Here is a 16,553-nt window from a genome sequence, read left to right on the forward strand (position 1 = left end):
AAGCCCTTGCAGCTACGAGCCACTGCAGGCGCTAGATGCACCGCCCAGGCAAAGCCACAAATGTGGTTGTGGTGTACGACTCTCGAGAGACGGAAGACGCATGCGATAATGGGGGTTTCAAAAGATGGGCAGCAGTAAATATAAGCCGCAGCATTACTGCGCCAGTATCGTCCCTTCTATTCTTCCCTCCCTACAACTCAAGCCTTCTTATCATCCTGCAACTGCAGCCCATCCAACTGCGCAACCAGATCCGCATCAACCGTCTCCCCATGCATGCTCATCAGTCCCAACAGTGCCTCATCATCAATCACGTCCCTCATCTCCGGCTTCTCACTCGGCCGCTGCCCATGAGCAGCCTTGAGCCTCAAAATCTCCTCTTCGCTAAACTTCTGAAACGCCTTGGGGTTCTTCTTCTCCCTCTTCGCATGCGACTCGCTCTTGAACTGGTAGCCTCTAACTCGCGGTCCTTGGCCAGTCTTCTCGGGGAGCGTGGGCTCATAGTAGGCTTCGAAAGCAGCGACGTCGGCGTCGAACGTGCCGGCATCGATGGAGGATCGAACGCCGGTGAAGAAGGCGGAGAGGATCTCGTGGTTGTGGATTTGAATGAGGACCCAGCCGAGCATCTCTTTGGCGGCCAGGAGGTGCTGGAGGAAAGCGCGGTGGTGGTTGGTGCATGCGTAGCAGGTGCATTTTGCGGACAGTGGAGTGACGGATTGCGCGTGGTCGCCGCTCCACATGTCGATGCCTAGGGAACGACGGGTGCTAGAGGTGGAGTCTTTGGCAGGCGTTGGGAAGGTAAAGTCTAGGACAATGCCCGCGTCGGTCGCATCGTTGACGAAAGGCACGGTGAAGACGTCTATGCCTAGGCTGACCTGACGGAGGAGGTCCTGAGGGCTGACTGGCGCATGGAAAGATAATCGAGGGAGGCAATGTAGCTTTTCTGAGAGATCATCAAGTAGGTATGCGTCGTATATAGCGATGCCGCCGATCTTGTCCACCATGTCATCCAGTAAGTGCTCGAGATACCATGTCTGCAGCTCGCGTTCGATAGGCAGTATGGGCGCGAAGATGCTCCATGCTTTCTCGCCCTTTTCCAATGTGCCCTGCTTCACCACTAGGTCCCGCAGCCATGTCTCAGTTCGGTCGCTCATCTTGTCTTTCCGCTTGGTGCCCACCACTGCCTGACCGAACGGTATGTCGGCCAAGCCCACGACAATGTCCGGTTGCAGTTTCCTCGCAGCGCCAGCATAATACTCCGAACTGAGAGCCGTAAAGCCAACAGACGTCAACAAGCCTACCTCGCTATTGGAGTTGGCATGAGGGCTCGGTATAGGCGGATTGCGTCGCGCGCCGAGAACAAGCAGCGTATCCTGCGGAAGGGCGATAAATCTGCGCAGCGGCTCGGAAACCTCATACTTGAAAATCGGCGGAGTTTTCTGAGGAAGTTTCTCAACAACTGCAAATGCATCAAGTTAGCGAAACGCGGCATAACCCTCGGAGGTGAATGTACCCACAGTCCTCCAACGCGACGTATACCCCACCAAGATCGACGCTCTTCCCAAAGTTGTCCTGGGAAATATGCGGAATCACGCCCCGCGATGTATTGCCAATAAACCCGGGCGTCAAGATGCTCTTTCGCCCTGGAAACGACAGCCGGCCCAGACGTGGGGCAAGCGAGCCTGTCGTCTTGAGCAGCGCAAACTCGAGCATTTCGGCTGGTAGTTGCTCCAGCTTTTGTAATGATGGCTCTGTAGACATTGCGCAATCTAAATCACCTTTTCTTTTTCAAGTCTCTGAGTACACACAGCAGGGTTTAGGCTGCGCATCTATACATGATGGGTCGCCTTGTGGTGGGGCGCAGATGCGTCTTGCGATGATTCAGCGGCGAAATTGCTCGTGTGTGCACGTGAGGACGCGTCGAACCGCGTTGTTTATCATGTTTTGTTGCAACCTTTCGAATTCACAAACTCATATCATCTGCATGTAGGTAAGTACGTAAGCATGGTGCAGGAACACTTTGTTTCGCGATTGATGATGTGCCTAGCTTGTTTTCGCTAACAGTCTGACGTCGCGCTGAGTAGCGACACTGCGTAAATTCTGTTCCCTTCACAAGTAGAATGCGAATGAAAAAAATGCTATCAATTGGTAGAGAGGTAGCATGTCTGTCATACTAAGAAGAGGGTGGCAGGATCTTAGCAAGCACTAGAGAGCCTGTGGTTCTCTCTAGAAGTCTTGATAGTCGACAAGCTAAGTGAAATGTTTGCTGTATTGACAGAGCTAGAAGGACATGAACACTACAAGAGATGCGTGTGGAAAGAACCTGTCTAAGACTACAGTAGTGAGGTGTTACATAGATGAAGCACTGTATGTCCTCCACATGTACACATAACTTCACCTCGAGCTTATATGCCAATGTACAACCACACTCACTTGGAAGAAAAGCAAACGAAGCATCTTCCTCAATTCTCTGGCAAGCCAGAGAAATCAATGAAAAAGCTAGTTAGGCGCCGCCCCAACCATCGCGGCGCCCGATGACTCCCACCTAGTGTAAAATAGAGTCTCTCATTTAACCGGCTGCTCGGTTCGAAGTGGTGACGAAGATCAGGGGAGGAAGGATATTAGGCAGGGGGAGGGGAGTTAGTAGTGCCGCAAGGAAATGGGGGGTGCAGAAAAGAGCGCAGCAAAGTGATGAGAAGTAGAAGTAAGTGGGAGGGAGGGACTGCTTATATTAGACCTCCAGACGCCGCCAAGCCTTGCGGATCAACCAAAAACCGCTGCCGGGCTTCTCCCGGTGTTCTGCCGCCGCCGGTAGCAGTGGAAGAGTATGGAATGGCTGGTGAAGGTGAGTCGTCGGCCAATGAGAGTGGCTGATTACTACGTCGCGAGGAACTTTGAGGGATTTTTTGACGTCATATCGTACAGACAGCAACCCGAGGAGGCGAAATTTGTGCTTTCTACCTATGAGAGACGCGGGATGGTGAAGATGAATGTTCAAGTCACGTGAGGGCCATGCATGTACGGACGTCGCGACAGCGTCCTGGAAGTTGACCAGCGAGGTAGAGATGCAGCAAAGAGCTCTTCTAAAGCCCTCAGTGCAAGTCATGAGGTAAACGGGCAGTGTTTGCACACTGAAAGGGCAATTGCAGTGAACTGCTAGATGCGAAAGTGGTGAACAGCTATGGCTCAGCCTCAACGGCCACCACGCTGCAGCGCAATGGATAGAATCTGTTGCTGCAACTACTTTGTATCATATACCCGAAGAACATCAATTGGTAGCTGGATTCATGGTCCAGCATCTCCAGTGGCGCTCAATCCATCTGTAGAGCAAGCATAGCGCCGGGGCGATTTGGAAATTCGTCAAAATTGCAACATCCAGACGGGCCTATTGGTTAATTGAAAGGCCTATCTGCTTTGTGCTTTATGAAAGGCTTACTGGCTTCTTGAAAGGCCTAATGGCTCCATGAAAGAGTTGGCCCGTCATGTGGGCTCCGTCACTGCAGCTGGTTATCGCGAATCCTCGCAGTGATTAGCAAGCACAGGAACCTATACAGCCCACCCAATCTGCAGCCGCAAAGAACACACTCTGACTGACACAACCTTGCAGAGACAACCCAACGCCCACCACCCGTATACGCAAACCCGAGTCAACACGAGTTACCCCAGTACCATCTCCCGCAGCTCATACAACGGTCTCTGATCAGCTGCTTCGTCGATCAAACGACGCTCAAGATGACCAGGCGACGCCCGATCAAGATCAAAGATGCGAAACCTCCCTTCCCAAGCCGAGCGACATTCCTTTTCCTCCCCGGCGAGCTCCGCAACAAGATCTACGCTCTCTGTTTCGATGTGGAGCACTCGCGCGTGCCGTTGAACCCGTTTCACCTCAACAAGCCAGACCAGTACATCGCGCTCGCGCGGACATATTCGCAGATGTACGGCGAAGTGCGAGGCTACATGACCGAGAACCAAGCCGCCTACATCCCGGTCATGGTGGGTATGAACTTTGACTACGAAGACAAGCTAGACGATGAATTCGGTTTGACAATAGAAACAAAAGACACCATCGCAGCAGCGCTCACGGAATTTGCAAACGTACACTTCCACCTGCACGTCGATCTCATCGCTGGAGAGAATTCCTACGATCCCAGACTCCTCCTCGCATCCCTCCATCGGGCGATCGAGACATTTCAGTCGCAGTCCATGAGGATGCTCCTCAGGCGCAGTATCCACAGCCGTCGACGCGCGACCGTTCACCTCGACCACTTTCTCTCGCTGTGGCCCAAGTTGCACCCAGTAAACGAAGGCGTTCCCGGCGGGGAGCTTGGGGAGCTCGTCGAACTGCTAGCAAAGGACAGAGCCACAGACTGGGAGATCAGATACTACATACCCACAGGGCAAGGCAGCACTACAACTACGTATGGGAACTACCGCTATGATGGCGTGATGATCAGGGAATTGGAGTTGACGCAACTACTTAATTGCGTCAGGCAGTCCCGTCATGGGAACATCTCCGTCATCGTTGAGATGTATGGCGAGCATACGACGTGGAATTATGGCGATAAGACAGGTTGTGTAGTGCGCCATCGTCGTACTCCTGCGATAGACCTCTGGCCCAACCTGCATTCCGATCCCGCGCTGTATGACTCCAAGGAGGATTTGCAACTTCTCAAGCTTTGTCCGACCACCTTCTCTTCCAGCAATTTTGACCCCGAAACCTTGGACGCTCTAAAGTGGAAATTGGACTGGAGATTGAAAAGCATAAGATGGAGAAGAAGTGGTCATGGTATTTTTTCTGTGATTGAGCACGACGAATTTGACGATTCCGTGTGGTAGTCGGCTGTCTATGGCAAACATCAATGATGCATGTTCGCATGGAGATCTGGGTAGCAGATGGTCTACAAAGGACATGGTAAGCTTCAATATGCTTTGTAAGAACATGTAGTACAGAATGTTGGAATTCATAGATGTAGGAATAACTCAGATGTAGTCTTTCGCTGTAGAGTAACGTCTTTACTAGTACCCCAACTTCTCAACCCTCTCTTTCCCCAATATATCCACCAAACTAACAAGCTTGAAACTCGCTTCCTTCGCCGTACCTCCCTCAGCAAGCTCATTAGCATCATCATGTGTAACAAACAGCCCGCCCGGGAAATCCTCATTCAGCACATTCCCAACTGCGGTAATACCATCCGTGTTGCTCACATGGTCGATACCCTTCTTCTCATTATCCACAATCGTAAACGTCTCTACGTACTTGTGCGGCGGCGCGCGTTCGTAGACGAGGTAGGCAGAGATACCCTGTGATGACACGATGATGTAACCGTCAGGGCCCGACTTGGCAGGCACGAGGGTAATACCTTCAACGTCGGCGTGTAGCCCGCTTGCATCGCCCACAGTGGCGATCTGGACACCGGTATGCGATCCGGTGGGTTCTGCTTCGTAGCGCCAGATGCCGAGGGGTTCTTCGCCGATGAAGACGTAGCCGGCGCCTTCGTCGGCGACGCAGCCTTCGACTTGTCCACCGGAGCCGCCCTGGAATTGGCGGACGAGCGTTGTTTGAAGGGTGCCGTTGGTGGTGGCGGTGAGTTCGTATTGCAGGTATTGTGCTTCTTTGTTGTTGACGAAGAGGTATTGCTTTCCCGTTTTCTGAGAGCGATAGGTGCATGAGCCGTAGGGTTCGTAGTCTGCGGGTAGTGCCTGGGTGCCACCGGAGATATCGCTGAGGTAGCCGGTGCTGTTTACTCCGACGATGCTTTGAAAATGTAAGCTGGATGCTTGAATGGCAGAAAAGAGGGAATACTTACCACATTGTGTTGTCGCCGCGACACGCCGCATATGCAAGATCGACCTTGCGCCCATCAACGGTGAAGTTGTAGATGACATCGACATTGTTCGGCTCATTCGCAGTCAGATGCTGCAGGAGCTTTCCTTCTAGATCGAAGACGCCGAATCCCTCACCGTCATCAGATTTCGTCGTAGTGATGATCTTGCTCTGGTCTGGCCTAGTAGGGTGAATCCACATTGCCGGGTCATCGCCATCGCCACCGTTTGCCTCAGTCTCGTGCTTGGCCTTGACCGCGACAAACGAACAGTCAGGACCAGTCCATCCGTCCTTGCACTTGCAGACATTGGGACCATCGCATTTTCCATGACCAGAACAGTCGTTGGCGCAGGTCGTCTTTGTGCAGTCGTGACCGGTGAAGCCTGCAAAACAAGAGCAAACCTTGTCGGAGATGAAGCCATTCTTGGAGCACTTGCCTGAGACGGGGCTTACGCAACTGTCACAATGCTGATTTTCAGGGCTATACTTTGTGTTTGTCTTGATACCAAACGAAGTAAGAACGCCATTTAGTGAGCCTACAGCGACACCGGAATCATCTTTTCCCTCAAAGGCGAATGCGAAAGCCCCGGATGGATAACCCGGGAGTGTGGACTGAAGAACCGATAACCCTCCTTTGATCGAAAGCTTAGAGATGCCGCTCAATAACAGGCTTCCTTTCTTCTTCATCCCGGAGTCGTATACGTCGATGGCCTCATCGTGAGCCACGAAAAGATATTCGCTAGAATTGCCATGATACGTAGCCAATCCCTCCACTCCCATTTTTTCATCTAACGTCTGGATCTCAGGAGCTTGAGTCGACTCTGAAGCTTGAAAAGAGTACAAGGGTCTATCTTCCGCGGAGAAGAAGACTTGGCCGGCTGAGAAGACGGCACAGGTTTCGGCTTCTATGGGAGCAGCGAATGTTTGCACCTATTAAACATCAGTTCAGTATTCCAGAAACAATAGTCAAATGGATACCTACCTCCAGTACTTCAACACGCTTCTTAGTATCTCTAGTCAGGAACTGGACCACCATCTTTTTGCCGAACAGGAAGATGTAGCTCTCTCCACTTGTTGGGCTACGCCAGACGCACGCCGCACTCCAATCGCCCAGTTGTTTCTTGTCGTTACTCTCGACCGCTTTACTGGTCTTTGCGTCGAAAACCCGGATGAGTGAGTCGGGCGAGGGAACGTTGACGATCAGATCTCGACCGCCAATATCGAGAACAGGGACAACAATTTTCGAGCGACCAGTCTTCAAATGCGATATTTCTTGGAAACTGCTTCCATTGGAAACTGCAAACGTTCTAAACCCGCCATCCGCTGCGCTTTTATCGTTGGCGACAAGGAGAGGCGATGTACCGTAAACGAAGCCCGTGTTCTCCGCTTTAAATCCAGTAGCCACAGGAACGATCGTGACATTGACTTCTTGAGCCACAACAAACGAAAAGACAGCGGCCGCCCATGCCGCACATGTTGTAACAAATCTCATATCGACAACAAAGGCTGGAAGAAATCGCGAGAGCGGCCTGCAGCCGCAAGTAGGCCAAGGCAGCCCGTGCTATATACAAGGCAACATGTCGATGCAGGGCCTGAACCTGAACCCACATTTTACACATGTCACTGGCTTTACATGCGACGGTCTTCCCACCAATTCGAGCATTACCCGTCATGCATCCATGTTCAGGGACTGGGTGTGGTTGTGGTGCCTGTTGATTCAAGTTAGACTCGGTTAAGCTGATCGGCCAATGAATGTGGCGATCAAGGCAACGTGAGACAGCCGTCCGGGATTAGTCGCCACTGATCAACATATGGCGTTTACTTAAGGGGAAAGTGCTTCTATTTTCATAGGCTTGTATAACTCAATTTTTACGTGCTTCTCAGTCTGGAGATTTCGTACACCAGCCTATGCCATTATAACCGCGTTAATTGGATGTATTGGAGACCTTTCATCTTTATCCATTGTGGTCTGTTGGATTGTGCATCAGGATGGAAGCATATTGCAACCACGGCCGCAGATGTCCTTGCCTGGGCATCGAACTTAGCAATCGCGACAAAACTCTCGCCTTACCGCATTTCATATATGACACGGAAGGTGTCGACCTGTTTATTGATCGACTAGCACGCAGTACATTGAGCCACTCACCTGTTTTTGGAGGGCTCAACAAGATTGAGCCTCCCAAGTTGATATGGTACCGCGCCATTTTACATTCTATCCTTACAACCATCCGCACTTTACACCGCATACCATATCGCGGTGCGGTGTGTTCTCCTCGACAACTTTTTGACAACACCCAATTGCACTCGACCCAGGTGGGCCAGTCAACCTTGGACATTTCTCCGTATGCCTCAAATCCCTATGGCACTGGACGATCGGTAATTCCTTTCTTCCCCTCGCAATAAAGCCGGCATCAAGCTGGGTAAGGCTTTAATGCTGTTTATGAACTATTATCGTGATCTTCTGAGGTACTGAATAGAGTACAATATCGTGTTCGCTCATTACTGGCACGATGAGGTTGCAGATTTGCATGGGGCTGATCTTCGGCAGGGATTGGGATGACATGATATTGATCTCGACCCTACGTGCCCACACTTGGACCATCAATCTCGGACCCTCTAGAGCATTCTGTTTACCGGAAAGTAGCATGAGATACAGAGGCGGAGGAAAGGTGGATAGTATCCTCGCGTGGTAGGTAATCTTGTTTCCTTCTATTTTCAACACGTTGGCTCTAGGTAGTCAGACCGCACTCTTTCAAAATTATAGGCACATAATATGTCTAGGAGCGTGAAAGCTCGGGATACAGTATGATTAGCGTAAACTTCATATACATATTCACTATTCTGCCTGCATTCATCTTTGCGACGAATCTGAGTAATATATTCACGCGTTTACCAGTTTGGCCGCTCGCGCTGGGTGACGTGATTTGTGTAATACCTGCTACCTCGTTCTATTCTTGGGTGCAAAATACTGGACCTCGCGATTCACGTCACTGCTACGATGGAACGCGCCCAGCCACGTCAGCCGGTGACTCACCCCAGATCTACAATCAGACTCCGCAACAATCAATCGGATCGGCATGATTGATTCCTATCTAGGTTAAAGGCTGCCTAATGAAGTAATTCTTTAACCTATATAGGAATCAATCATGTCAATCGATTGATTGTTGCGGAGTCTGTCTACAATGCACCACCTCCATATATAAGTACCCCAGTCTTCTCTTTATACTGCCCTCTCTCTCTCTCTCTCTTCCCGTACAACTCAGAGCCCATCGAATAAGCGCTTCAGCAACCATAGTTTGATTTCTGTCAGACAACCGATTACAACTTACACGAAACTCTTTCTTTCTTTGCTTCAAGATGTTGGACAAGTCACTGGAAAATGTACCAAAATGTTGGTTTCCTTGTCCCTGCGATGATCTAGAGGAGGACCAGGAATGCGATTGCGTTTAGTGGGACCGCGATCGGCTCACACTTCTGCCTGGTGATTCTTTGTCTTACGGCATGAACATGGAAGCGATGAGACGTTTGGAGAGGATGCATCAAATTCAAAACAGGTAACAGGGCCCATATTTCAGGGTCGTGGATATACAGAATTTCATCAGACATTAGTCTATAGCAATCCAAAGGCTGTCCAATTTGCCATCTTCTCACCTTGATTTCTTCAATATATGCGTTGATTGCGCAAGAACGTAAGCGGTACGGGGTAGATGTAAGCACTAATATCAAAGCAGCGGTCTATGCGCCAAGGAAGATCATCTACCTATGTACGTAACTAAGCGGCCGAACTGTGGCAAGTAATCATCGCCCATAACGAATATGTCGGAGGTAGACAGTTCCCGTTCTCCGAAGTTTTAAAATCTGTCCAAGGCTCTATGCACGTCAAAATGTGCAAGCACCGCTTGTCGATATACGGAAATGGTCGCATGTTCATAGGTATCCGTATCTAGGTATTCATTTACATACATCTATGGGCCCACTGATCTAGTGATAGTGTTTGCACGGCGAGATCCTTCGTGGACCCTCCCCTTCCGACTAGTCATGCAAGTACCGTACTTGTTTACTGACTTTAAATAGCATACCAGATACGCGGACACTGATGATCTCTTACATAATCCACTGTATGGACCCCTCAGTGTCAAGCTTTCACTGAGGGTCCAGAGGAAGACAACAAGCTTTGCAGTAAACGTCTAATGCCTATCAGTCAACCACCAATGTCTCTTGAAATCCATGGTTGCGATAGCCAGGAATGTTGTCAATTGGTCGGAATAGGCGCTAATTGAGTCAGTATAGAGTAGTGCTCGCCGTTGTTGCCATATTTTTTACGATCCTGCGATTAATCTAAGTACCTAGATAGGAGCAGTTTCATCAAGGTGTAACTGGTCGAATTGATTGGGGGGATCTTTGATATCCGTATTTGTCGTCTCTGGTATGTTTGGTGTTACCTGATGAACAAGGGCTTGTCGCGTCACTGTATAATCTCAACCATGTTCACCAGGAACTGACTGATGATACATTCGAGAACACGTTCTTTGCCTAGCGTAGTGGTGTGAGTGATGTAAGATGCTTACTTCCGAATGCTGTTCGTCGTAACCCCAGTCATCTGTGACCCACATGACTAACCGTGCCCCGGCTATGTTTCCCGCTCTTTGGAACTAGTCAGCCACCTAACACTACTACACCCAAACGACTTTGAGCAATGACAGCGATGCCCCAACTTTGGTATCACACGTCCATATACGCCCGGCTATGTTTCCCCAAGTCATTCCCCCACAGTTCTGTCGTCAAATCTTGCCTTATCGCACGCCTGCCGTGCCGTAGAACGATCAAACTAGCATGTAGCAGATACATTCCACGCGTTGTTGTATGAAAAGACCCAAAGTCCTCTGCTATACTACCACATCTCGGCGGTAACTTACCTATTTGCAATCGCGATTACAGTAATTCTCTCTACCTACCACCCAGAGACTCTTTTCACCACCTCCAAACATCAAATCACCACCTCCAAACATCAAATCACCACCACTATGCATTTCCGCTTATTCAGCCTACTCCTTACCGTGCTGCCCTTTGTGGCCCTGGTTTCTACAGAGCTTTCGGGAAATTTTGAATGCGATTCAGCCCCAGCTAAATGGGGCCCAGTACGTATATTATATCTACCAGTGCAACGAAACATCTTGGCCAAATACGAAAACAACAGAAGCCTGGAAACTGTGATGAGACAGACACATTAGAGTGCACAAGCAGCTGTGATATCATGGCAAGCATCACTGCCCCGTTTAGATGTCACTATGCCAGTAGAATACCACGAGTAGTGCGGCATAGGTATCTCCTTCCAATTCCATTCGTCATGAACGAATAAACAGAACAAGTGTGATTGCTACTGCTCTTTGCTCGGGGAATACAGCGAAACCAAATAAGGGCTATTGCAAGCCTGACCCGCTTGGGATATTCTGGGGCCGAATGCTGGAAACGCGGATTGTTGCGTTCGACAAATTATGAGAGAATCAAAGGTGCGGTAACCACTAGATTGGGGGCCGACCTTGGCTTTATGACTTTGCCGACTGCGAAAAAGAAACAATGAGAAAGGAATATTCGCTTTCTAGAAGGGAAGAGTGGCTTGCAAATGCGTGTGGTATCGTGGGTAGCGGAGCTAGCGTTAGTCACATGTATATATCAATTCACTTCTTATCGAATATCTTCAAACTTGCTCGATTGTAAATTCAATTGGAAATATGATCATCATCTCCGACGGATTGCCCGTCATACCACCTAGAGCCCATCCTTGGCGTTCCAACCCGAAGAACCATCGATTGCCTGATTTTGAAGATAGCTCGACTGAGCTTTTTCACACTTGCCTTAGCACTTGGATGTCCAGACCACCTTTACCACACTGTGGAGACTTTCTAGAACTCGTCATCTATTGGGTTGCCATAGATACTCACGCAGGCTAGAACCTCAAAGTCTATGTCGAACTCAAGTTCGAGAGATACGACAATCTCTCGTAGTGCAGGAATGACCGTCTTCCACCAGTTGAGATCATCAGCCGTGGCAGTGGAGATGACTACCGTGAGGCTGTTTTGTTGCGATCGTCAAGGTGGAGCCCGCGATACATAAACTCAATAGCTCGCTAGTCTAGGCCCATGTCATGGATGACTTTAGTAATACGTTTCACTAGAGGGGTCGGCCATATCTCGTCAATCCTCTCGGCGAGTGGACCGCTGGTGGAACCGCACACAAGATCAATTTTTGCGCGGTAGTCGATTATTTCGATCTTGGTATCCGCTGTTTCCGGTATGTTCATGACGTGAAGTCGCAGCTTGATAACCACGTCGTGGAAGCGATCGGCGGCGTGTGCCTCGGTATCGGTAGCGACCAGAAGTGTCAGGTAGTCCTGCATCTCGGCTTTGTGAGCAGAGCGTGGCATTCGATAGACGAAGCTGACTTCAGTCTTTATTCCCTCGGCATCCAGAATGCGCTGTGCACTTGTGACATGTTCAGACGAGTTTGGAATCGATTGGGCCACATCTTTCTCGATAGTCCTCACAGGGAGTGGGGGGAGGATTGGCCAGCCATAGCGGTATTTGAGACTCCGACAATCCATCTCAGCTGCGATCTCTTCCTCGATACACGACTGCGGTTTGCTGTCCTTGTCCGTGACAGGTTCCTTGAGCGAGGAGGTCTCGGGTGAGCTGGAAGGTATAGTCATGGTGTTGAGTCGTTGATTGTATACGGTTGGTGATATCTTCTGAGTTGAGCTTCTGGAGGTTTGGAGGATATTGTGATGGAGGCTAAGGTGGCAGACCGGCAAGGTATTTAAATACTGCTCAGTCCCCCGTTGCTGCCAAGGTACCGCTAGAGCATTATCGCGTTCCATGGTTCGCATGGCACAATATACCAAAAGTTCTGTTAGGCGACGATATCAAAGTCGTTCCCTATCGTCGTTTTGTATCATTCGGGGCGGTGGTTTTGGGGGTCGTCCCGATGCAGTTGACTGTACCATAGCACCATTTACAGTGTACCAGCATCCATTTTCACCTTCAAATTCCAAGATGGCATCGTTGTAGTAAACAGAGCAAGCAAACAGGCCTGATAACATTATAATTTGCAGACATCGGTGCGACTACCTAAACAGCTCCAGCTAGCTCAGTACAAGCTAGAGATTCTCTTCAATCGCGAATTTGCTGCGTCGATATAGCCATTTAAAGACTTTTAGATGCGGTAGTTTGGGGGGGCGTCTCAGGTCGACTGTGCCGTGGTACTAAGTCAGTGTCGCTATCAGATTAGCTTTGTACAAGCGCGACCTCTATACCACCAACAATCGCACAAGCCCTTGCGCCCTCCGCCCTCCGGCCCACAAAAACCAACCAGATAACCATCTTTCGACTCACGTTTGACTCTATTGTCGCGCCCTGAACCCACCGATCTTTCCATGTTTCCTCAAGGTCGCAAAACTCATCGTCGCCGCACGGCCTCCCGCGTTCTCGATACCACCAAGCACCAACCCCACCCTCAAATCGTTCCTCAAGTCACTAGTAGCCTACGGCACCTAATAGCACAGCCCTAAAAGCCGATACCAAAGTTCAAAATCGAATACCTTAAAGGCACTAACCATACCACTGCGAAATTTCCCAAGACTGCCCCTTCTTCCACTTCCTCCCCTGCACTTCCCATCCGTACACATGCATGTAAACACCACTTCATATACATACAGCTTAGGTCCCTCTAAGAAGAAGTAATGGGAACAGGAGTACACATGCCAGTGTATGTGAAGACGCGGAAGTTATTGGGTAGGGTATGTCGGTGTTGTAAGAATAGATATAGACCTATGTTATTAAAGGGTTAAGGGATAAGGGATGGTGGAAGGGTTTGCGGAAGATGTTCTATTTGGGAGTGTAGGACGGTGCAAAAGTTGATAATGCAGATAGTTGGAGCGCAGAAGAATGACAGCGATGATAACCGAAGTGTGCGACTTCAAAGTGGAAGCAGGATGAATGTGTATTCATTTTGTATTGACGTACAAAAATACCGCATCTAGTCTTGACGAGTGCCCCATGCTAAGTGGAAAAAGACCATACATTTTCATCCTCATGTCGAACAGACAGTCTAACGCTCCACCCACCTATCACTTCCGTAGAAAGAAAGAAAAACGCCATGCAGATGCAGAAAGAACCATCCCCTTACTTCTTCGGCCCCGACCTGCCAAGCTTCCTCAGGAAAGCATTCTGCACTCCCTTAGTTCCCTTGAGATCCTTATTCCTACTCTTATTGACCTCCATATACGCCATAGTTTGGCCACCCGAGAACTCCGACAATGTACCAGCCGCCCTCCGCACACCATTCTTCTTCCTGTTGCCCTTTTGCGAAGCGTACTTTGTGCCAAACGCGTCGTCTTCGATCCGCTCTGCCTTTGCATCTTCTTCTTTGGCAAGCACGACATCTGTGAGCAGCTCTCTTCGTTCCTGTGGTGTTGCAAACGCCAGCTGGGGGAATGAATCTAAGCCTTCGAGACGGGTGATGACTTTGAAGGCGTAGCCTTGGTCGACGAGAAAGGCTTGGCGCTTGGAGGAGTAGTACATCTCATCTGTATCTTTGGAGACGAGGGAGTAGAAAAAGGCATTGAAGCCTTCGTCGTTCCTCCTCTTGGCCCGCAGGATTCTGCCTAGGCGCTGGGCTTCTTGACGGCGCGAACCGTAATGTGATGAGATTTGAATGAGACAAGTCGCCTCGGGAAGATCCAAACTGGTGTCTCCAATCTTGGACAGGAAGATAGTGTTGATTTGGTCATTGTGTTGGAAGTTCTCCAGAATTCTCAGACGTTCTTGTTGAGGGGTCGCTCCGTAAATGTACGCCTTGCCAAGTTTACGCGAGTATTTTTCCAGCGCGTAGACATTGTCGGAGAAGACGATGATCTTGTCGCCTCTTGATTCGTGGTAATTGATCAAGAACTGACAGGCTTGAAACTTCTTTGGGTTCATAATTGACAGCAATGCGCGCTTCTGTAGTGAAGAAGGCTTCAGCCATTCGGTATAAAACTCGGGAGTCATCTGGCACCAGACCTCAGCACACTGGACTTTGGCAATATGGCCCTGTTCGGACAGTTCCTGCCAGTTGGCTTCGTACAGCTTGGGCCCGATCAAGAAATTGAGATCGTCAATCTTGTCGTCTTCTCGCAGCAGGGTAGCGGTTAGACCGAGTTTTGCGTGCGAAGCGATTTCGTAGGTGACTTTTTTGAAGATGTTTGCCGGTACAACATGCACCTCGTCGGCGATCAGCAGTCCCCATTCTCGTTCTCGGATGAATTGCATCACTTTCTCAGCATCGTGCGAACGCTTCCTCGCGTTACTGATCATAGAGTAGGTGCTGATAATTATGCCAGCCTGGCGAGGGAATCTGGTTTTGTTATCTGCAGTGAAAACGGCAATATCCTCAGGGTTGATATTGGACCACTTGATGAATTCGGCTCGCCACTGAACGACCGACATGGCGCTGGTGCACAGGACCATGACAGACTTCTTGACACCGCAGGCGGCTGTAATGCCAACCAATGTCTTACCTGCACCACAGGGCAACACGATGATGCCTGAACGTGCTCGGGAATTTGAAAACATCTTACCAAGTGCCTTTTCCTGGTAGTATCTTATCTGCGCATGGGGCTTGAGGTCGATTTCTAAGTTTGGATTTGTGTCGTCATTGTTGAAATCATACTCCTCGGTAAGCGGTAGACCGATGGCTCGACAGCGCTTGACGACCTTTTCGCGCTCCTCACTCCTGATCTGAAAGGAATGAACCTGTGCTACTTCGTCGTCATCGTCGTCTTCCCTAAGGGCGGCAACCATGTCACTGGGTGCAGGGTTCTGGACTGCTTCTGGCTGTGGCTGCTGAGCCATGTTGTTGGCGCCAGCAGCTAGCTTGGTACCGGGGATGGCCATCTGACCAATCTTAGGGGCAGCCTCCTTGATGAGACCATCGGTGGCGTCTGCTCTGCAGCCTGCGACGATGGGATCGCGGAGAAGTTTCTGGAGTATGGCCGGATCCTCACTCTCAATGTATGATAGCGTCTTTTTCAAGACGATCTTAGCTTTGCCAAAAGCGGACGTAGACTTTTCGACAAACTGTATGATGGCAGCAGATAATGCCGTCTTGGAGTAGCGGTCCAGTTTGTCGATAATCTCCTCCTTGGAATGACCGACACTAACGGCGGCGAAGAGACTGTGGGTGGTAAGTTGGTACTCGTGCATCTTGGAGACACGCGACTGCGGCTCGGCGATGTTGATCAAAAAGTCCTGTGCCTCATCGAAGAGGGGGTGGAAGGACTCGAGGATGATGCCACCCGCATCGTTGACCCAGAGCGGACGGTTGAAGTGGTCAGGCTTGAGCGGCGCACTCCACTGGTCCGACTTTCTGAACAGGTCTGCAGCGGCGTCTCTGACTCTCCCAGCGCGCGCTCGCTTTGTCATGGCCTTGACGTCAAACTCTTCCTTGAGCTGGTCGAACGTGTCCTGGTCGCTCATGGGACCCTCATCATTATCGTCCCAGTCATCCTCGGCCGCTACGTCTGCTGCTGTCGGCGCTTTGCGCTTAGGCGGCATGGTGGTGATTTATTACTGGTGGGCGCGGGGTGCGCTGGTCTATGAAACGGCGAGGTTGAGGATGGGGAGTTGAGGGTGGCGGCGGCGAAGACGGTCGGGGAAGAGGCGCAGACAAATATGTAGTAGTTGACCGTGAGGCAACA

At 50.2% G+C, this 16,553-nt stretch overlaps 5 protein-coding genes across 5 annotated transcripts; 1 reads left to right on the top strand and 4 right to left on the bottom strand.

The window, feature by feature from the left end:
- Nucleotides 1-197: 197 nt before the first annotated feature.
- On the bottom strand, nt 198-1,758 carry PtrM4_133210 (Tgt, Queuine-archaeosine tRNA-ribosyltransferase; the record flags this gene model as incomplete). Its single annotated transcript, XM_001941317.2, has 2 exons — nt 198-1,456; nt 1,515-1,758. The coding sequence occupies 2 exons, from the start codon at nt 1,756-1,758 to the stop codon at nt 198-200; spliced, it is 1,503 nt and encodes a 500-aa protein (XP_001941352.2).
- Nucleotides 1,759-3,729: 1,971 nt separating this feature from the next.
- On the top strand, nt 3,730-4,833 carry PtrM4_133220 (uncharacterized protein; the record flags this gene model as incomplete). Its single annotated transcript, XM_066109116.1, has 1 exon — nt 3,730-4,833. The coding sequence occupies one exon, from the start codon at nt 3,730-3,732 to the stop codon at nt 4,831-4,833; it is 1,104 nt and encodes a 367-aa protein (XP_065961108.1).
- A 180-nt stretch (nt 4,834-5,013) lies between these two features.
- Nucleotides 5,014-7,313, bottom strand: PtrM4_133230 (Phy, 3-phytase (myo-inositol-hexaphosphate 3-phosphohydrolase); the record flags this gene model as incomplete). Its single annotated transcript, XM_066109117.1, has 3 exons — nt 5,014-5,752; nt 5,805-6,751; nt 6,804-7,313. The coding sequence occupies 3 exons, from the start codon at nt 7,311-7,313 to the stop codon at nt 5,014-5,016; spliced, it is 2,196 nt and encodes a 731-aa protein (XP_065961109.1).
- A 4,635-nt stretch (nt 7,314-11,948) lies between these two features.
- On the bottom strand, nt 11,949-12,527 carry PtrM4_133240 (uncharacterized protein; the record flags this gene model as incomplete). Its single annotated transcript, XM_001941321.2, has 1 exon — nt 11,949-12,527. One exon carries the CDS (start codon nt 12,525-12,527, stop codon nt 11,949-11,951), a length of 579 nt encoding a protein of 192 aa, XP_001941356.2.
- A 1,471-nt stretch (nt 12,528-13,998) lies between these two features.
- On the bottom strand, nt 13,999-16,410 carry PtrM4_133250 (SSL2, DNA or RNA helicase superfamily II; the record flags this gene model as incomplete). The annotated part of the gene is made up of 1 exon (XM_001941322.1): nt 13,999-16,410. One exon carries the CDS (start codon nt 16,408-16,410, stop codon nt 13,999-14,001), a length of 2,412 nt encoding a protein of 803 aa, XP_001941357.1.
- Nucleotides 16,411-16,553: the final 143 nt, after the last annotated feature.

Source organism: Pyrenophora tritici-repentis, chromosome 7 (assembly GCF_003171515.1).
Source record: "Pyrenophora tritici-repentis strain M4 chromosome 7, whole genome shotgun sequence".
NCBI classification, from domain to species: Eukaryota; Fungi; Ascomycota; class Dothideomycetes; order Pleosporales; family Pleosporaceae; genus Pyrenophora; species Pyrenophora tritici-repentis.